The sequence below is a fragment of the Nilaparvata lugens genome, chromosome 9, assembly GCF_014356525.2.
Source record: "Nilaparvata lugens isolate BPH chromosome 9, ASM1435652v1, whole genome shotgun sequence".
NCBI classification, from domain to species: domain Eukaryota; kingdom Metazoa; phylum Arthropoda; class Insecta; order Hemiptera; family Delphacidae; genus Nilaparvata; species Nilaparvata lugens.
The window spans coordinates 11,278,156-11,300,799 of record NC_052512.1 but is presented as its reverse complement, the minus strand read 5'-3'; the positions used below and the strand labels follow the sequence as shown (position 1 = coordinate 11,300,799).

At 32.6% G+C, this 22,644-nt stretch overlaps 1 protein-coding gene across 1 annotated transcript in view; it reads left to right on the top strand.

Annotated features, from left to right (window-relative positions):
* The window catches only part of LOC111054087 (ras-specific guanine nucleotide-releasing factor 2-like), a 432,594-nt gene that overhangs the window by 384,307 nt on the left and 25,643 nt on the right, over window positions 1-22,644 (top strand). Inside the window, exons 23-24 of the mRNA XM_039435485.1 lie at window positions 490-641; window positions 4,144-4,164. Coding sequence (XP_039291419.1) covers window positions 490-641; window positions 4,144-4,164 — 173 coding nt within the window. The remainder of the gene's footprint in view (window positions 1-489; window positions 642-4,143; window positions 4,165-22,644) is intronic.

Sequence of the window (22,644 nt, the reverse complement as noted above, 5' to 3'; positions counted from 1 at the left end):
ACTAGTCACGTGATTGAACAATTTACCATTGGAATTAGAACAGTTTATCACTTTTTCGTGTTCCTAGACCGTGCCCATTGGCAGTCTTTGATTATCGTTTGTGCTGCTATCCTTGTCTATCATTCTTGCATCATCTTCGTATCTTCTTGTTTCATCATCGTATCATCTTCATATCATCTTCCTATAGTGAGGTCTACGTTGTAATGACAGTATTTGATTAACCGTTGATGTTGCATTCCTTGTACCAATTCTGAAATCATCAGTCCAAAGATTTCAACTTTAGGTGCTCCTCCCATTTTGAAAAGTAATGGAAATTATTTGCAGTATCAGAAGTCTTCTGGTTGATTTACAGCATTTAATTAGCATTTTTGTTCAATAATAATTATTCATCAATTAGCATTTGAAAAAATGCAATTTCTAATTTATTTTAATCTGTAAATTGAATTGGATTAAAATTGATTATGAATTGTAAATGAATGTGTGTTGCAGAACTACCTTACTCGCCGTTCGTTCGCGGGTGGAGACGGTGAGTGCTCGGGCGGAGGGAGTGTGTCACAGCGCACCAGCTTCCAACACGAGTCGCCACAGCACTCCAGCAAGGCCGGTGTTGTCATCACCTCCTTCAGACAGTCGCAACGCAGGTAAATTCATTCATTCTTGCCCCTTCACCCTCCCTGTATAGGTAAATTGATCCATTCTTGACTTTTCATCCTCCCTGTGTAGGTAAATTAATCCATTTTTGACTCTTCACCCTTCCTGTGTAGGTAAATACATTCATACTTGACTCTTCATCCTCTATGTGTAGATAAATTTATTAATTCTTGACTCTTCACTCTCCCTGTGTAGGTAAATTAATTAATTCTTGACTCTTCATCCTCCCTGAGTAGGTAAATCAATTCATACTTGACTCTTTACCCTCCCTTTGTAGGTAAATTAATCCATTCTTGACTCTTCACCCTCCCCGTGTAGGTAAATTTATTAATTCTTGACTCTTCACCCTCCCTATGTAGGTAAATTTATTAATTCTTGACTCTTCACCCTCCCTGTGTAGGTAAATTCATTCATTATTGACTCTTCAACCTTCCTGTGTAGGTAAATTCATTCATTCTTAACTCTTCACCCTCCCTGTGTAGGTAAATTGATTCATTCTTGACTCTTCACCCTCCCTGTGTAGGTAAATTGATTCATTCTTGACTCTTCACCCTCCCTGTGTAGGTAAATTCATTCATTCTTGACTCTCCACCCTCCCTGTGTAGGTAAATTGATTCATTCTTGACTCTTCACCCTCCCAGTGTAGGTAAATTCATTCATTCTTGACTCTTCACCCTCCCTGTGTAGGTAAATTGATTCATTCATTCTTAACTCTACAGCCTCCAATAGTCTGTATCTCTTGTATGCCTCTCCATGTGATCAGATTCCCCTGTAAGTAAATAGCTATAACTAGTGGCACGCTAACAATGTTAATACATATATCTCAGAGCTACAAGGCTCATTAAAGTCTAGAGCAAACCAATGGTCATGATTCTTCTAAAAGTCATTCAGCATCCTTTCTTTTTACCCATAAACAATCTCAAACGGTTTGAAAATTTCCCTCGATTTCTTGTTGCAAGTTTTGTCCCATATAAAGGTGCGTCCAGATATACGTGCCACGAACATGAGCAATTCACTTTTAATCAGCTAACTATATCTGTATTTTTACAGAAACGGTAAGATACAGATATAGAAAGCTTGGCATCAGCTGATTAAAAGTGAATTGCTCATGTTCGCAGCGCGTAAATCTGTACGCACCTTTAGATACATATTCTAGCATACCTTCTTTGAGCGAATTCACCAACTCGTTGAGTGCTTCAATCACTATTTTTTTATAGAGCTCGCATTTTTATGCAAAACTTTTTCAGGCTAACAAACTTTTAGCACAATGTTTTTAAGGATTAAATCCCAATTCCGACACCAATGTTGTAAATGTGCTTTTGTAATTAACACTTCATTCATTAAAAGTTTACATTCATGAAAAGATAAAAATAAAATACTACATCAATTTGGAACGTTCATCATAAAACTCTAAGGGCCGTTTGCACAGTCAAAGCTTAAACTGAATTTAATCAGCTGGTGATTTAAACTCAAAATGAAACACATTATAACAAACTAGACTTGATACGGATTAAATCCAGTTTAAAATGAAATTTAGTTTTAACTGTCACTATTCAAACGGCCCTTAATTTGTTATCTTTTTATATCCAGTTTGTTTCCAAAACAGTCACCTTGACAACCGTGCTCACATGATGAGTATCCATGTAGGGCTAGCCTACATCAATATTGTACGATCAGGAACTTATATTGTATATAATTAATTATATGAGGTCCTGGGTGGAACACATATTCAAAACCTCTTCACCTATTAAAAAAAGTAGGTTGAAATTTAATAAAATAGACCAGTGTTAGATATTTATCTCGGGCCACTCCCGTGTGTCTGATGGACACGTTGACCGTCGGTCCCGGCTGCCTAAAAAGCAGTCGTTAGGTCATGTCAGAGGCCCTGAAATTGATCAGTTGTGACCTGAAAACTCTGACACCAGACCTGAGCCAGCCAGGTCACACGATATTATTATTATTATTAGTGTTAAATATTATGATTATTTAATATAGACCAGTTAATATAGACTCAGGATATTTACAATTACCTGATAATCAAATAAAATTGGATAATTTTAAAAATGATTACTCATCTAGATCCTTATATCTGATATTTATATTTATTAAAAAATACAATATTATCATTTCATAATCGAAATACATCCGTGTACATCTTCAAAACTGACTTGCATGTACACTAAATTTCAGATTTTTGTCAATATCTTCTCTCAGGATTGACTAAGCTAGAAATAAGTCATCAATATCCTTGAGATAGCAAGGGTAATCCTTGATCCTCTTGAGGGAGGGTAGAGATTTAGATGGCTACTGCACATTCATTGTATAACTTCATCCGTCTGCTTACACCCCTTCTAATTATTGCTATTGTTTTTTTTCTCTTCCTCTGTGATACGGTATCTATCAAATCAGTGTTTCTCCTCTTATACTTATGTTAATGCTGTTAAAATTATCAGTGTTACTGCGCTATATCAGTGTTTTGTTGTTCTATATTAGTGTTTCTACTCTATAAAATTGTTTCTGATCAGTGTTTCTAGTTGATGTGAATGTTTAGACTATCTTGATGTTTGATGTTTTCTAGTTTTGAGTTTTCAAATTTTTGTTTACTGGTTCTATATTTGGTAGAAGTATTACAATCCATTTTAACTTTCTAATTTCTACTACGAATTAGACTAAGCCTATGGACTTTAGATCAATAGACTATATTCTCAAATACTTATATACTATATTCCCTATGAATATAATGTTCTAATAGCTTATAGTCTGATAGCGGATGTTCTATAGTCTATAGTCGAAAGTTTATAGTCTGATAGCATTACAGTAATAGAGCCAATTAACATTAGAACCATCATCTGATAGCAACTTTATAGTCTAAGATCTTTAATATGATATTTATTTGATTCTCTATCATTAAAATATCATTTATGATTGTTTTTCTCACAGTTTGGTATCCTAGTTAATGATTATCACTTGGAATAATATAATGAACTTGAACTAAGCTGTAACATTTTCAAAGACAATATTAATTTAAAAAATACCAATTTTTTGTATTGTTTTTATTAATTACAATATCAATCATATACCAATAACATAATGAATTTAATTGCGATATTGATGTATTTGTGATCATTTATTCATAGAAATTGTTCATTACAATACCTATTTTGGATGCCAAAATTAATACAAAAAACAAAAAATCAAACTCAAATTAGTTATCGTTTCTTGTGTAGTAAAATAATTGTGGCAAAATTATTTTCATCTTTGCACAAATCAATAATTTTTCTTTGAAAGTCAGACAATTCAGAGAAACGGCAACTCATCACTATGACTAATTAATTAAATCTGCATGTTTCAAATAAGATCAAACCAACTTATCATTTACCCAACTCGCATACGCTGCTTGATTTGGCTAGGCTCCTTTCAAATTTGTAAACTATTTCAAGAGGTTCTTAAAAATGTATTGACAAAATTGTTCTAACTTTTCTCCCCCTTCAGTACTGGATTAGATTCATTATGGTAAGTGAGATAACGAATTTTAGAGTGAAAATTTGAAAACAAATGAGAAGCACTCAGAATGCACCACTACGAGGAAATATATAATAATAGAAAATAGTGATTCTTTTTTAGAAAATTTTCAATCTGTTACTTGAAATTGCTGCGGTATTAGCTTATCCCCTCCTATCACTTGACCCATCTAACATCAATTTGCTTCTAGACGCACCAAAAATGTACTCTTCTAGAGCTTCTGTCTTTAATAGTTAATTAGCTACTAGTTAATTTATTATGATATTTTATGAATTCTCTATTGGTTCGGTTATTTTTTATACAGTTTTACAGATTCGTTTAAGCTGCGTTTACAAAAAAAGTTATCAACAAAATGTTTATTTTTCCGTCCTTATAGATGCTATTAGATTGAAGGGAACTTGACAAACACACATGTTCATCATGTGTTTGATAAGTTATGTTCAAACTAATAAAATATATAAGGACGGAGAAATAAACATATTTTCTTAATATCTCTGGTGTAAACGCAGCTTTATAGAGTTTTGAAATAGCTTAGTTTATTTATAGTTTCACTAAGGAAAGAGCATGAAGCCGCGTTTATACCAAAGTTATTAACAAAATGTTAAAATGTTAAAAACTTAATCCTTATAGATTCTATTAGATTGAACGGAACTTGACAAGCGCATATGACCATTATGCGTGTGTTAAGTTATGTTCAATCTAATAGAATCTATAAGGATTAAGTTATTAACATTTTGTTAATAACTTTTGTGTAAACGCAGCTTTACTTAGGTACTGTACTGTGAAGTACCTATTGCATAGAAATATGGTAGATATTTTAAAAACATTTCGACCATATTCTAATTTCAAATTAAAATTAATTTCCATTTTCATGCAACATACACGATACAGTATAATAAGAATGAACTATTCTAAAACACAGAATGAACTAATTAAATATTAATGTCTAGGAAGTATTGAGACGTGTATAGACTTCAATATTAGAACCATGAAGTTTGGTGTCCTAAATTTTTATAATTGGATTTGTAACCTTTAATAGGAAAGCAGGACTACGTTTTATTGATTTTGTCTTTATATCTCAATAACAAAATTAAATTTGAATGTTATTCTATCACACAATGCAGTATGATTCAATAAAGCACATGTATTATAATTTGGATCACTCGTGGAGCTATGAGTTAACCTTCCGGTAGTCGCGCCCTACTGAATCACACAAGCAGTCGCGTGTTGTACTTTTTACAACATCCAATTTTCCAAGTGTTATACACTCTGTTTACTGTCAAAACATATTATAATTGATTGTATAATTACTTTTTCCATCTTTTTGGATTATTTTACGCCTATGGATATTTGGATGATTACCATTTCATAGCCCAATAAGGTACACCAAGCAAAGCCATCAATTCTATGTTATTGGTTCGTTTACAGTCCCCGTATACAGTCTTTCCCTATCTTATGCACTGTCGCGACTAAATGTGACAACTAAAGACTGAACCATTGCTCGGTTGATACTGCAACTCAGTGGAATGATGGGGAGAAAGTTTTGGAATGCATAGGTGTCATTCACTGACATCACCCCATCCAATAGTTTTGTGCAGCAAAAAAAACTGACACTGTTGTACTTTTCACAACAGCGCGACTGCCGGAAGGTTAAATAGCCGAATTAAGGCGGTTTCCCACATATCAGTATGAGTATTCAATCTAACAGAATTTCTAAGGACGCAAAAAATCGTCCGATCAAAAATCGATGTGTGTGTTGCTATAGTGAGGTCCACGTGTACGATTGTCAATAGTGTTGCTATCTTTGTCTATCTTGCAACAAAGCAGACAGCGCTATCTCTTTCTCGCTTTGCTCTGTTGCCAGATTGTTCTTTAACAATTTAGAAATACTCTAACCGAAACATGGTCAGAACTGACCTAAACCGAAACATCCGGTCTCACAGACCGGGTCTTGGTTGAAGTGTTATCTATATAATTATATAAAAGCGAAATGGCACTCACTCACTCACTCACTCGCAGAACTAAAAATCTACCGGACCAAAAACGTTCAAATTTGGTAGGTATGTTAAGTTGGCCCTTTAAGAGGCGCACTAAGATCGGATTTGAAAAAAATTCCAAAGATACGCCCAAAATCTGCGTTTTTTCAGCGTTTTTTAGCGTTTTCTCAGCTTTATCGAGAACAAATGAACAGAAAATGTTCAAATTTAGTACAGAAGATCAGCTAGTGTGTAATAATGTTTTGTTAAAAGGAATTTGCAATAACGTCAAAGATACGCTCAAAATTAGCGTTTTTTTCTTTTTCCTAGATTTATCGAGAACAAATGAACAGAAACTGTTCAAATTTAGTACAGAAGCTAAGCTAGGGTGTAATAATGTTGTGTTATAAGGAATAACGCCAAAGATACGCCCAAAATCTGCGTTTTTCCAACGCTGATCTCATTTTTTGACGATCCAGTCAGGGGTCCAGGGGGCGGAGCCCCCTGGCTAGACGGATATGGCGAGCGAAGCGAGCCTGACGGCTAGTATTCTATATATTCTTTACTAAATATGAATTTAAATATTTTTCATTGGTAAATTTCAATTATAGTAAAGTATAATATAGATTTCAGTTGCAAATTAAGTGATGGAAGAATAGAAAAAATTGAAAACATTGATATGTAATGAATGTATAATGTTGGATGTAAGAAAACACACAATACAAAAATCAAGATATACTATCAGTTACTACTCAGAACAATAATCATGGAGAAAATATTTTATCAATAGACTATAGGCTTTATAGCAAAACTGAAAGGTAATCATTGAAAATAATAATGTTCTTCATTGTTATCAATAAACTTGTTTGAGCAAACGTTTTCAACCTCCAGTTATTTTATTAGCAAGAAAAGTTCATAAATAACTATAGTGGTGGGAATCATCTATTTCGTCAAGTGAATGTTTATTTTGTGACACTTCATTGTGAAGCATCCTATTGATACAGGTCCAAAGGCTGGGGCTTGTATGGTAGAGAACTCATCCATTATCATCAATTTTCCTAAACCAACGTTTTCTAAATTACAAAAATTAGTTTTTCAAATAAATTATGCCAATAAAATACCTAAATAATGGAGAGAAAAACATTAGAAAAAAATTGAATGCCAAAATATCTGTTAGTCGAAACAGACCGGTAAAAAATGAACGTTATCCGAAAGATCCGGTAGCTGAGACCGGTACGTTTTCAATAGATTGATGTTTACTTGGGGAATGACGAGCATTGTTGAAGAATGTTGAGGAATAGTGGGGGATAAGGTATTAGAGCGGGCAGCAATTTTTGATTCACAATTTTGCCACTATAGAAAAGATTATTTTGCCTCTGGTCTCACAGACCGGTGTTTCGGTTTAAGTGTTAACAAAATATTAAATCTTGATTATGAAAATCAATTATGAAGCTATTGAAAAATATAATCTCTTGCTTGATAAAATATAATTGATTATTTTAAACGAGAATTAAATGTTAATATTACATCAATAAACCGGTATCAGTTACCCTCCATAGAAGACATTGACAAGGCAGAAGTTCGGCAACGTTGTTCTTCTATCTTTCTCCACTGCCATTATAACTTGGACCTCACTATAGACAAGTCGCGGTGAATAATTTAAATAAAATTTAAAATAATTCAATTGAAATATTTCGAAATTCAAAATTCATCAGTCATATCTCGAATACGTATTCTCTGAGTGTTAATCTTTGGTGAAAACAGAAATTCTAAACTTAACCTCACTTTGGACTATTTATGTGCCAAAATCAAGGAATTGAAGAAGTTTTGGGCAATTGCCTGTTTCTCTTTCCAAATATCGTGTTTGTGGCTGTTCTAATAAATAAATAAATAAATTAATTAATTTGAGTTCTTGAATAAAATTTGAATATCAATGCCACTATAAACAGCTGTGCAATGATAAACACATTTGGGGCCGGTTTCCGAGCTCGGGATTCAGCCATGTTCTAGACTTTGAACAGCTGGAGTCAGAAATTGGCTTTCCGAAATGGGGCGTAGACGCAGTTCACGTTTAAATTAAATTTTGAAAAACTAGAAAATTGAACACACAATAAAAATAAAGAGAAAATAGTGTAAAGTTTCAGATATTTTGAATTATTAAGGAATATTTCATATCGTCAAGGAAAAACATTTCCAATTATAGAAGGTATAAAATAAAAAACTAAGACCACACCCCGTTTCGGAAAGCCAATTTCCGACTCCAGCTGTTCAAAGTCCAGAACTTAGCTGAATCCCGAACTTGGAATCCGGCCCTTTGAGTCATTGATATAGATATGATAGATATGGATATCATAATTATAGAACACTAGCGAGCTGAAATCTTTGAAATCTTCATAATTTTTATCGACCTGATGGTTCTGTTACCACCCTAACTTGCTGTACAGTTATTACAATTAAATATTGGAATAGTCTAACGAAGTCTTTCAAGAGAGCAGGGACACAGAAGAAGAAGAAGAAGAAGAAGAAGAAGAAGAAGAAGAAGAAGAAGAAGAAGAAGAAGAAGAAGAAGAAGAAGAAGAAGAAGAAGAAGAAGAAGAAGAAGAAGAAGAAGAAGAAGAAGAAGAAGAAGAAGAAGAAGAAGAAGAAGAAGAAGAAGAGAAGAAGAAGAAGAAGAAGAAGAAGAAGAAGAAGAAGAAGAAGAAGAAGAAGAAGAAGAAGAAGAAGAAGAAGAAGAAGAAGAAGAAGAAGAAGAAGAAAATGGAAAAGAAAAAGAATTAGAAATGAAAGAAGAAGACAGGATGATATTAAGAACTAAGAAGAAGAAGAAAAGGAAGAGAAAGCAAAGAATGGAAAGAAAAGAAGTAGAAGACGAAAAGGAACTAAGTCTTGAGTGAATAGTTCAGACTCGAACATTTAATTGACCAAATATCATGATTGTCAGAGTTTGCTAAATCTCATGCTAGACCTTATGAGTAAATATGTATGACAATGTGAAATACGTAAATTCGATGTGACGTATCTTTAGTCAAAGTGACTAAATTTATATTTGATGTGACAACGCTGCATCAGTTGATGCTAGCGGTGTTGCCACATTGAATATATCCAGTCACATGGGCTTGGATGACAAATGCATAAATTCACACAATCTCACAACGCCAATATTTGATTGACTGACAGCTCAAATCTCAATTTATTTTATGCAGACTATAGATAATAAGCGAACAGTGGCTCGAGCTGCAAGCGTGTAAGAATAATATTATTTTTCATCGAAATTATCTTATCATCATGATTCTCTCTTACCATTATTCTCATTTTTCAATGTTTTCTATCCTCTACAGCTTGAAGAACGAACAGGATGCTTTACTCCCAAAAATCTCGAGGTATAAAATAACTGTTGCTAACTGAAACGTTGTAAAAAATAAAGACAATTTACAGCGCAACTTTCAAAAAGTTTTTTTTGTGCTTAAACACTGCTGGAACGGCACCACTACACTGTTGTAAAAAACACCAACGTGTGTCTGCCTATATTTTTCACGCCACTGTGGTTAGGATCTCACCAAATATATCGATGGTTATAAGTACATGTTTAGTTCAATGTGTAAAATATTATTGTTCTCCTACAATATACGAGTAACACAATGGGACCAGTTGTATAGTTTTGTTTGGAATGTGTTGTTGGAGTGCCATAAGTTTTAAACCCCAGGATAGTATTTCATATCCTGTTGGAATTGATCTTTTAATGTGTGTACTATTAGTATTATCATTATTGGGAAGTTTTGTAAATCTCAGAAATTATATCAAGGTTGTGAATCACGTTTTTGAAAACTTATTAATGGTGTCATTTTCCAAAATTCTTCTATTTGGATACTCTTAAGCTGCGTTTACACCAAAGTTATTAACAAAATGTTAATAACTTAATCCTCATAGATTCTATTAGATTGAACATAACTTATCATACGCATGATGAACATATATGTGTTTGTCAAGTTCTCTTCAATCTAATAGAATCTATGAGGATTAAGTTATTAACATTTTGTTAATAACTTTGGTGTAAACGCAGCTTTAAGTTAACAAAATGAAACACATGTTTCAGAAAAATTGACTTTTCTCAATGTTTACTCAGTCGAGAGTTGAAATGGGTCAATTCAGTATTGGTAGGAAATAAATTCATGAAACTTTGAGGATACATTCTTCAAGATATTGTTTATCAAATGACGTATTTGATTTCTTAGAATATCAATATTTGGTAATTTCTTTAAGTTTCATCCTCAAAATTTCAAGAATTTATTTCTTACGAATTTTGAGATGAATCAACCCAAAAATGTCAACTCTAGGTGTACATATTTGGAAATTTTAAAAATGATAAAAGAAGATTTTCTTTGGAAAGTTATTCCATTTTGGTTACTCCATAGTATTCAAATAGAAAAAATGTTACTATAGTGAGGTCCACGTTATAATGGCAGTGTTTGATTAGCAATGGTATTGCTATCATTGTCTATCAACAAAGCGGATAGCGCTATCTCTTTCTCGCTTTGCTCTGATGCCAGATCGTCTTTTAACAATGTAGAATTAATAATTCATTAACAAAATATTTCATCTTAATATTGAAAATTCATTATGAAATTATTGAAAAATATAATTGATTAATTTAAACTAGAATAAACAGTTAATATTACATTAATAAACGTGTATCATCTACCGTTTATAGAAGGCATTGACGAGACCAAAGATCGACAACGTTGTTCTCCTATCTTTCTCCACTGCCATTATAAAGTGGACCTCACTATAGTAAAAGCTCTCTAAATCCCTCTAATCTGATCATATTTAACAATAATTTTCAATTTCTTTAAGCATTCTGTGGTATTTTACATCAATAATTGCACATTTCACATGTTTTTTTTTCAATTATCTATCCTCTTCTTTGCATGATATTCCGTTTAAAAACCGTTCACCTGCCGGTGAATCCTTGTGCTGAGACTTAGTTTGCAAAACACAAATAATTGATTTCAAATTTATAAATTGCATGAGTTTGGTTTATCATTACGATATATTATGAAGTATTCATTCGTATTCATTCACTGGTATGAATGTGTAATAACAAAATATTTTATTATTTTGTCAAAGATTTATCTCAGTTTAAGTATCAATTGTTGAGTTGTGAAATGTATTTGAAGTTGAAGGAGCAAAATTTGATGTCTGTTTCAACCAAATTCAATTGCAAATTTCATGAATTGAGAATGAGTCATTCTCCTCAATGACTATAATGGAAATGAAAATTACCACCAGCATAAGTACAACTCAATTAAAGGTAATTTAAAAATTACCATAATTTTATTTTATTTATTTAACAATGACAAAACAAATTAATCATAAAATGATTGGAAACGAAAAAACAGGCTTATAGCCCTTACTATTCCATTCCCGAATTTTGATTGCATATTAGTCCAAAAGAGGTTATGATTCTTCAGCAATTTTAAACACATACATTTTGATCCCAAAATAATCACATAAGATTTTGAATTTAGAATGTTAATATAGGAAATTAACTAAAACAATCCACTGTATATAGTATCAAGTCAAAAATTTGGAAAATATTAAATAAACATTGAAATTTTTGAGCTATAATAAAAACACCAACTCACTCACTGAGTCACCTGATCAAAAATAAAAAAACTGAAAATAAACTTACCATTCTTTAGAATTGATTAGGAATGTTTCGAAGATTGTTGGATTTTGTGTTTACTCCTGTTAAAGGCTCCCGCACACCAATGCGTTTCGCATGATGGAGACTTTTTCGCATGATTATCATGATTCGCTGATTCAAGACGGTGATGTGAAAATTTACCGACTCCCGTTGGCTTCGTGCGAATAGCAATAGTAAAAATTTCTTGTACATTGTTATAATTAGGCTTCTAAAGCCTCACCCTAACTTTTTTGTTATGTAAATAGTCTTATGTGTCATTTTTTTCACTTTAAAAGTTCTGTTGCAAAAGTGCAGAATGAGTGACTCATGAAATTATTATCAATGAATACGCCTACATGCGTTTACAGTTGCTTGTATAAATTTGCGATGTGCTTGCTTAGTGATAAGTTTCAGGATATAATTTTTACAATTTCAATTATGGAGACTAAAACACAATTTTCATAATTCAAAATAGAAATACAGGAACCATCATGGAATCAATTGGAAAACAGGCTTATAGCCTTTACTATCCAATTCTCGAATTTTGATTGAAAATTAGTCCAAAAGAGATCATGTTTCGTCAGTATATTCAAGTCCTATGCCTGTTTTTTCCTCCATTTCGTATTCTTGTCATAAAATTATATTAATAAACTAGCTGGCCCGGAGAACTTTGTACCGCCAAATAGTTTAATGCATTTCATAACAAACTTTAGCTGGAGCCAAACCTGAGGAGGTGCGATGCGGCATTTTATTTATATAGATAATTTTCCAACTGCAAAATAAATAATTTACTAAAAATCAATTAATTCTGAACACCGAAGACAGCACAATTATTCAAAACAAAGCAATGTCCTCTTTAGAGCAATGTAGTCTTTAACCTGAGGCCGCACTGCTGGATGGTTACACACAGAACAGTCATTTTTTTTTTAGTCGGGGCGTTTAGAATAAAATATGTGGGCGGTTATGGAGCAGCACACACTCTTGTCTACTATCTACCGAAGGCTGTTGTATGACGCAATGATTATAACAGCTGATTTTTATTTCTGTGTGTGGCCAGCTCACAAATCTTCTCCCATGAGGAATACTCATGTAAGGACCGTAGGAAAGAGTCCTGAAGTCGGATTATAAATTTGATAGGCCATAAACCTGGTTCTGAACATAACAAACACAGCTAAGAAAAAATCATCAAATTCGGTGCCCTCAAAAAAAGTTACTGAATGTCAAAATTTGAGGCTTGATTTTCATTTATATAGATGAGTAATAATTTTATGAGTTAACCACCTCATAACAATACTTTCAAAAGAGGAAATGCGACTCACAAGATAATAGTGAGATTAATACCAACGACATTGTTGGCACGTTTATTTTTCTCCGCCTTCTCTAGTCGGTAGATAGCTGTGGCTCAAATTATTCCCATATAACTGATGCAGGCCAAATATGAATAACTGATTCTTGTTGACATTTGTTTAACATGCTCTTTCCCATGTTGGTGATACATTGCAACTCTCTCATTCATGAAGAATCTCTGTGTGTAGAGCAAGCTTTGTAGGGAGCGTCTTATCCATCTAGGGATCTACAGTGAGGTCCACGTTAGAATGGCAGTGAAGAAAGATAGGAAAACAACGTTGCCGATCATCAGTTTTGTCAATGCCTACTTTTGACGGTAGCTGATACAGGTTTATTGATTAATAAAACAATATTGAAACTTGAAGTACCCTTTATTATTTAAAATATTACAACGACTAGTTTTAGATTTATTAGGTTATAGGTTTAGTTTAGGTTCTCGTTTAAAATGATAAATTATATTTTCCTACAGGTACGTTGGAAAGTGACCATTTCTGCACTGATTGCAAGCCGCAAAGAATCACTTTTCTGCTCTAGTGCGCAAAATATCACTTTGCATACTCTTAATACTTTGCATAATATTATCTTGCTGCCATCCCAATCAGCTGTTGACATTGTTAGCGTGTATTTTGAATGCGAATTTGTTCTATCTATATTTTTTCTGATTTTCAAATAAATAAAAATGAGAACTCATTAAATTATACATTTTGAATATTATTGATTATTCATTATTTCAAATAATATTTTTTTCATTCATAAATTGATTGGTTTGAATTTTTTTTAGAAATTAGGATTAACTCAAAATTATTCAAATTTTCAAATTGATTGGATTAATCTAATTTTTAATTTGAATAAATGATCGATTATCAATTTTCAATTGGATTATCAAGTTTAAAATAAATTAAAGTTGTTATTAATAACGAAATTATACAGACAAACATTTGATGGACTTCAGCCATCATTTTACCCATAATCAACCACTTTTCATATTCAATGGTAACTGTAGGAAAAATTTAATGTGAAATACGTGCGCAAAGTTCCTCCGCTGCACTCAAGAAACCATTCAGCCCTCGCCTACGGCTCATGTGTAAACGTTTCTTCGCGCACTAGTTGCACAAATAACTATTTTCAATAATAATAATAATAATAATTTCATAATCGATTTTTATGATTGAGATGAAATATTTTGTCAATTAATTATTAATTCTACATTGTTAAAAGATGATCTGGCATCATCTTTATTATTGCAAGTAATATAATTTCTTAGATAGAAAGATGAGCTCAAGTAAAACACCGAAGGTTAATAATAGAAATGCAAACATAGCGAGAGTACTTACGCGTTCCCAAAACCAAAATTCAAAAACGCCAAAACCAAAAACCCCAGTTCTTCAAACTACTTTAGCCGAAAAAGTTGCTCAACTACAAAGTAGCCACACTAATTTAAAAAACCAATTAGAAGTAACTTTAAAACGTCTGAGGAAGAAAGGTTAGGGATGGTAGAAGAAATTAAATCTTTGGAACTGATTATAAAATTACAAGATGAAGACCATAAAAAAGAAATACTAAATCTAAAAAATCAATGTAGTCTAATGTCGGAGGAAATAAAGAAACTAAAATCTAAATTTGATAATACTAAATGTATGATAGAACCTCCGTCCAAATGCAAAAAATAGAATCTAACCTAAATGATGGGAAATGCTCTGAAAATGGTCGAAATAAAACATACAGTGAGGTTTTGAAGACAGCAACCAAAAATATAGCTGAGGGGAATAAAGATAGGAAAGGGAGAGTTCTGCTACTGACGTCCAGTCATGGACGTGATTGCAGTGATCTCCTTGATAAAAGATTAAAAAATAAATTTGATGTCCAATGTTTTTTCAAGCCAAGTGCATCAATTAATTCAGTTGTAGAGTCAGCTAGGAACAAACTAAAGATTTTGATGAAAATGACTATCTAATTGTACTGGGTGGCTCAAATAATATAAATGAACCTAACTTGAATCATCTTCCTCAAGTAACAGAAAAAATCAAGGAAATGTGCCACTCAGCAAAAAAACAAACTTAATAATAAGTACTATTCCTAATAGGTTTGATAGGCCAGAATTAAATGAAGCAATCACTCGACAAACAAATCAATCCATATACAATCAACAGCCTAAACTTAACCTCACTTGGACTATTTATGTGCCAAAATCAAGGAATTGAAGAAGTTTTGGGCAATTGCCTGTTTCTCTTTCCAAATATCGTGTTGTGGCTGTTCTAATAAATAAATAAATAATTAATTAATTTGAGTTCTTGAATAAATTTGAATATCAATGCCACTATAAACAGCTGTGCAATGATAAACACATTTGGGGCCGGTTTCCGAGCTCGGGATTCAGCCATGTTCTAGACTTTGAACAGCTGGAGTCAGAAATTGGCTTTCCGAAATGGGGCGTAGACGCAGTTCACGTTTAAATTAAATTTTGAAAAACTAGAAAATTGAACACACAATAAAATAAAGAGAAAATAGTGTAAAGTTTCAGATATTTTGAATTATTAAGGAATATTTCATATCGTCAGGAAAACATTTCCAATTATAGAAGGTATAAAATAAAAAACTAAGACCACACCCCGTTTCGGAAAGCCAATTTCCGACTCCAGCTGTTCAAAGTCCAGAACTTAGCTGAATCCCGAACTTGGAATCCGGCCCTTTGAGTCATTGATATAGATATGATAGATATGGATATCATAATTATAGAACACTAGCGAGCTGAAATCTTTGAAATCTTCATAATTTTTATCGACCTGATGGTTCTGTTACCACCCTAACTTGCTGTACAGTTATTACAATTAAATATTGGAATAGTCTAACGAAGTCTTTCAAGAGAGCAGGGACACAGAAGAAGAAGAAGAAGAAGAAGAAAGAAGAAGAAGAGAAGAAGAGAAGAAGAGAAGAAGAGAAGAAGAAGAAGAAGAGAAGAAGAGAAGAAGAAAGAAGAAGAAGAAGAAGAAGAAGAAGAAGAAGAAGAAGAAGAAGAAGAAGAAGAAGAAGAAGAAGAAGAAGAAGAGAAGAAGAGAAGAAGAAGAAGAAGAAGAAGAAGAAGAAGAAGAAGAAGAAGAAGAAGAAGAAGAAGAAGAAGAAGAAGAAGGAAGAAGAAGAAGAAGAGAAGAAGAAGAAGAGAAGAAGAAGAGAAGAAGAAGAAGAAGAAGAAGAAGAAGAAGAAGAAGAAGAAGAAGAAGAGAAGAAGAAGAAGAAGAAGAAGAAGAGAAGAAGAAGAAGAAGAAGAAGAAGAAGAAGAAGAAGAAAGAAGAAGAAGAAGAAGAAGAAGAAGAAGAAGAAGAGAAGAAGAAGAGAAGAAGAAGAAGAAGAAGAAGAAGAAGAAGAAGAGAAGAAGAAGAAGAAAGAAGAAGAAGAAGAAGAAGAAGAAGACAGGATGATATTAAGAACTAAGAAGAAGAAGAAAAGGAAGAGAAAGCAAAGAATGGAAAGAAAAGAAGTAGAAGACGAAAAGAACTAAGTCTTGAGTGAATAGTTCAGACTCGAACATTTAATTGACCAAATATCATGATTGTCAGAGTTTGCTAAATCTCATGCTAGACCTTATGAGTAAATATGTATGACGTAACGCCAAAACCAAAAACCCAGTTCTTCAAACTACTTTAGCCGAAAAAGTTGCTCAACTACAAAGTAGCCACACTAATTTAAAAAACCAATTAGAAGTAACTTTAAAAACGTCTGAGGAAGAAAGGTTAGGGTGTATTTTGAATGCGAATTTGTTCTATCTATATTTTTCTGATTTTCAAATAAATAAAAATGAGAACTCATTAAATTATACATTTTGAATATTATTGATTATTCATTATTTCAAATAATATTTTTTTCATTCATAAATTGATTGTTTGAAATTTTTTTAGAAATTAGGATTAACTCAAAATTATTCAAATTTTCAAATTGATTGGATTAATCTAATTTTTAATTTGATAAATGATCGATTATCAATTTTCAATTGGATTATCAAGTTTAAAATAAATTAAAGTTGTTATTAATAACGAAATTATACAGACAAACATTTGATGGACTTCAGCCATCATTTTACCCATAATCAACCACTTTTCATATTCAATGGTAACTGTAGGAAAAATTAATGTGAAATACGTGCGCAAAGTCCTCCGCTGCACTCAAGAAACCATTCAGCCCTCGCCTACGGCTCATGTGTAAACGTTTCTTCGCGCACTAGTTGCACAAATAACTATTTTCAATATAATAATAATAATAATAATAATTTCATAATCGATTTTTATGATTGAGATGAAATATTTTGTCAATTAAGTATTAATTCTACATTGTTAAAAGATGATCTGGCATCATCTTTATTATTGCAAGTAATATAATTTCTTAGATAGAAAGATGAGCTCAAGTAAAACACCGAAGGTTAATAATAGAAATGCAAACATAGCGAGAGTACTTACGCGTTCCCAAAACCAAAATTCAAAAACGCCAAAACCAAAAACCCCAGTTCTTCAAACTACTTTAGCCGAAAAAGTTGCTCAACTACAAAGTAGCCACACTAATTTAAAAAACCAATTAGAAGTAACTTTAAAAACGTCTGAGGAAGAAAGGTTAGGGATGGTAGAAGAAATTAAATCTTTGGAACTGATTATAAAATTACAAGATGAAGACCATAAAAAAGAAATACTAAATCTAAAAAATCAATGTAGTCTAATGTCGGAGGAAATAAAGAAACTAAAATCTAAATTTGATAATACTAAATGTATGATAGAACCTCCGTCCAAATGCAAAAAATAGAATCTAACCTAAATGATGGGAAATGCTCTGAAAATGGTCGAAATAAAACATACAGTGAGGTTTTGAAGACAGCAACCAAAAATATAGCTGAGGGGAATAAAGATAGGAAAGGGAGAGTTCTGCTACTGACGTCCAGTCATGGACGTGATTGCAGTGATCTCCTTGATAAAAGATTAAAAAATAAATTTGATGTCCAATGTTTTTTCAAGCCAAGTGCATCAATTAATTCAGTTGTAGAGTCAGCTAGGGAACAAACTAAAGATTTTGATGAAAATGACTATCTAATTGTACTGGGTGGCTCAAATAATATAAATGAACCTAACTTGAATCATCTTCCTCAAGTAACAGAAAAAATCAAGGAAATTGTGCCACTCAGCAAAAAAACAAACTTAATAATAAGTACTATTCCTAATAGGTTTGATAGGCCAGAATTAAATGAAGCAATCAACTCGACAAACAAATCAATCCATAATACAATCAACAGCCTAAAAAATAAGAATTCTAAACAACTGGGGATTTGTTTTCTAAATGAAAGGCTGAAAAGACATAACTTCACTAATCATGGGTTGCATCTAAATCGATCTGGCAAAGTAATCTTTTGTAATAGATTGGCAGAGCTGATTGAAAGCCGTTTGCAATCCTCTGGTTTAAAAACAGTCAAAAAAACAAATAACGATTTTTTAGTAAATTGGCTCAAAACAGGGAAAGGGAAATAGCTACAAATGCTAGAGATAGAGTAGCACAAGATGGTAAGGTTTTTAGTATTTATCATCAAAATATTCAGTATCTTCGCAACAAAATTGACAGATTAGAAGTATTTCTTAAACAGGAGGATCCTGATATTGTTATTTTCACAGAGCATGGCTTAAAAATAAAGGAAATAAATCAAGTTAGGATTCCAGGCTATTCACTGAGATCAGAATTTTGTAGAATAGCTCATAGAAGTGGTGGTGTATGTATATTCACTAGCAATGCTAAACATACCCAAACTTATGAACTGGATTTTGTTAAGAGTTTTTCTGTTGAGATGGATTTAGAGGTGACGGGACTAAGGTTAAAAATTGATGATCGATTTGAGGTAGCAGTGTTAGGTATCTATAGGTCACCAAATGGAGACTGGCAAAAATTTTGTGAGCTGCTCCATACACTTTTGGAAATTACAACCGCTCGTTTCACAAATGTTATAGTAGTAGGAGATTTCAATACTGATTTTGCCAGGCAGGATAAAATGACAGAGGACATTAGAGATATTATTAATATGAATAATTTAGAAATTAAGGTCCACGAATATACAAGAGTAACTCGAACTTCACAGACAATTATTGATAATATCCTCACAAATATAGAAGGTTGTAATGTCAGGTTAGGTAGCTCAGATCTGTCAGATCATAACTATCAAATTTTAGATGTTAAGCTGCAGGGCCAGAATCCCAGCAGAAAAAAAACTTTTGTGAAAGAAATTCAGCAATATGAGCTAGGAAATATAAATTGTTTGAAGCAGGAACTGCTTCAAGAAAATTGGAGTAGTGTTTATAACAGTTGTAACCTAAATTACAAATATAAGCAATTCATTGATACTCTAAGATTTCACATTAGTGTATGCTGTCCAATAAAAAAAGTCAAAGTAAAAAGTAAATTAAACAAAGTAGATGAATGGATAACTGAAGATATTCTTACTCAAAGAAATATTGTTAGGGAAGCTTATGAGGAATTTAAATTAGTGAGGGATGTTCCGAGTGAAGTCAAATACAAATGTCTAAAGAAAAACTATGCAAAAGAAGTGAGGAAAGCTAAGTGTAAGAAAACAGCTGAAATATTAACAACTAGTACCAATTTTAACTCTGCTGTTTGGGAGGTAATTAATAGAAATAGGAGAGCAGCTCAAAAAGATACAGTTACTAATGTCCCTAGGATAATCGATGAACATGGAATTTATATGGATGATAGTATAGACATTTGTAACTTTTTCAATAAGTATTATCAACAGGTTGCATATAATCTCCAAAAGTCACTGAACACTAATACTTATAATACAACTACATTAAATGCTGAGCCAATTGAAAAGGTATTTAAATTTCATCCATTATCAAGAGATGAGTTGTCAAGAATAATAAAAAATTTGAATAACAAAAAAAACAGTAGGATTGGATGGGGTCTCAAGCAAAATTTTAAAAGAATGTGAAAATGAATTACTGGACCCTTTATTGCATCTCCTTAATACTTCACTAGAGCAGGGTATTTTCCCTGATGATCTGAAACAAGGAAAAATTTTGCCAATTTTCAAGAGCGGTGATTCTGAAAGAGTTGAAAATTATAGACCCATTAGTATTCTAAATGTAATAAGTAAAATTTTTGAAAGAGTAGTTTTAAATAGGCTATTGATGCACCTGGAAGAAATTAATTTCATATGTGATGAACAGCATGGGTTCCAGAAAGGGAAATCTACTAAGACTGCAATAGTATCCCTTGTTGAAAGACTAATAGATATAATAGATTCAGGTGAGAAGGCAGCCGCAATATTTCTTGATTTATCCAAAGCTTTTGATTGTGTGAACCATAGAATATTATTGGAAATACTAAAAACTGTAGGTGTGAATGGTATAGAACTAAAATGGTTTGAATCATATCTCATAGGTAGAAACCAGTGTGTTGAGCTTACCAAGGTGGATGGGAATGAAATAGTAAAAATTAAATCTCAAAAACTGGAGGTCCAGGCTGGAGTACCTCAAGGCTCAATTCTGGGTCCCTTACTGTTTCTGTTGTATGTGAACCAATTACCAAAAGAGTTAAAAGATCACAGAGCTCTGTTGTTTGCTGATGACACATCGCTTATCTTTAACAATTATTTATTAGATAGTCTAGAAATAAATGCTTTTACTGGAGTACAGTCAATTGTCCAATTCTTGAAGCAAAGGCAATTAACAATAAATAGTAAGAAATGTCAATTCCTACAATTCAAAAGTAAATATAATTCAGTAGAGGATAGAGAAATAAATGTGTTTGTAGAGGAAAATGAATTAGACCAAGAAGAGAAAGTAGCATTCTTGGGAATTTTATTGGACAGGAAATTAACATGGCATCCTTACATTGAGAGGATATGTAATAAGATATCATCTGGAGTATTTGTCCTGCGGCAGCTTGCTAGGCTGAATGATAAAAAACTACTGTTAACTGCTTACCATGGACTTATACTATCTCATATTAGGTATGCTATTTTAGTATGGGGTAATTCATCTCAACAAAATATGGACAGGGTGTTTAAGATTCAAAAGAAGGCACTCAGATGTATAGAGAAAGTGAATAGGTTAGACTCTTGTAGGCCTTTATTTAAAAAGCTTGGTCTATTAACTGTGCCATCTTTGTATGTATATGAAGTTGTAATGCATGTGAAAACGAGTGGTGTGATCCAGAATTCAGATGTTCATGAGTATAATACGCGAAACAGAGCAGATTATCATATAATGGGTCACAATAGTAGGTTATTTGAACAAAAACCAGATTATATTGGTAGGAAATTTTATAACAAGCTACCTCAAATCTTGAAAAGTAATGATGATTTGAAGATTTTCAAAAAACAAATTAAAAAATATTTAGTTGATAGAGCTTTTTATAGTGTACAAGAATTCCTTTCAAACCTAAACTAGGTTGAACTACTTAGTGTTAGAATTATTATGTAATAACATGACTTGTCTTATACTCCATGACTGGAGTCTTTAGGACGTAATCTTAAAAAAAAAAAAAAAAAAAAAAAAAAAAAATCAAAGCAAAGCGAGAAAGACATAGCGCTATCCGCTTTTTTGAATGATAGACAAGGATAGCAATACTCAATTTTTTATTTAAAATTAAGGTCCAGAGTAGTTTTGGGCAAATGCCTGTTGTTTTTACCTGGATTGTATTCGTATATGTATCTCAAACAAATACATTATTATTTAGTCAATGTATCTCATGTCACACTTGACTTATTTTGGTGAATCATGAAATTTATCTGACAATCAGTATTTTCATTTACATCTCAATACGGACTTCCTATGTGCTTAGTCATGCAGCATTTATTATTCCGAAGACATATTCTTCTGAATCAATTGGCAGTAATATATGTCAGTAAAGTGTTGAATTAAAAAAATAGATCGGTTAAATCAGTGTTTCAGAGATGAATTTAATGCGTTCATAGTTGTTGATTGTCAATAGATGGTCCAGGAAATATGCGATATACGATGAATCAAACAGAATGCCATATTCTTTCCATCTTCTATTTTAGGATGAATATCAGCTAAGCTAAATTCAAGAAAATTGTAAACTATACTTAAATAAATAAATAAATACTGTCCACCGCTCGTAACTTGGCCTCTTGAAGGAATGCATTCGATCTAGTTTTAGGCGTGACATATGGCACTGGAGAGCCAGGTAGCGAGTACACAAACGCTGTGGTCTATTTGCCTTCGCCAAATGTAATTGAGCAATTTCCATCCCACCAAGTATTTTAATAACTATTTTAAAACGGCTACTAACTTAATGAAAAAATAACACAATATTTCGACATTTACTCCGGTCAGCTGCGGAAACAAAACTGAAAGCTGAATGGTGAATAGCTTTATTAGTGAGCACGGTTTGTAGTCACACTACCGAGTCGTCAACAACATGGCGCCACTCGTTTATTTCCCCCCTACGCCTCAGACCTCA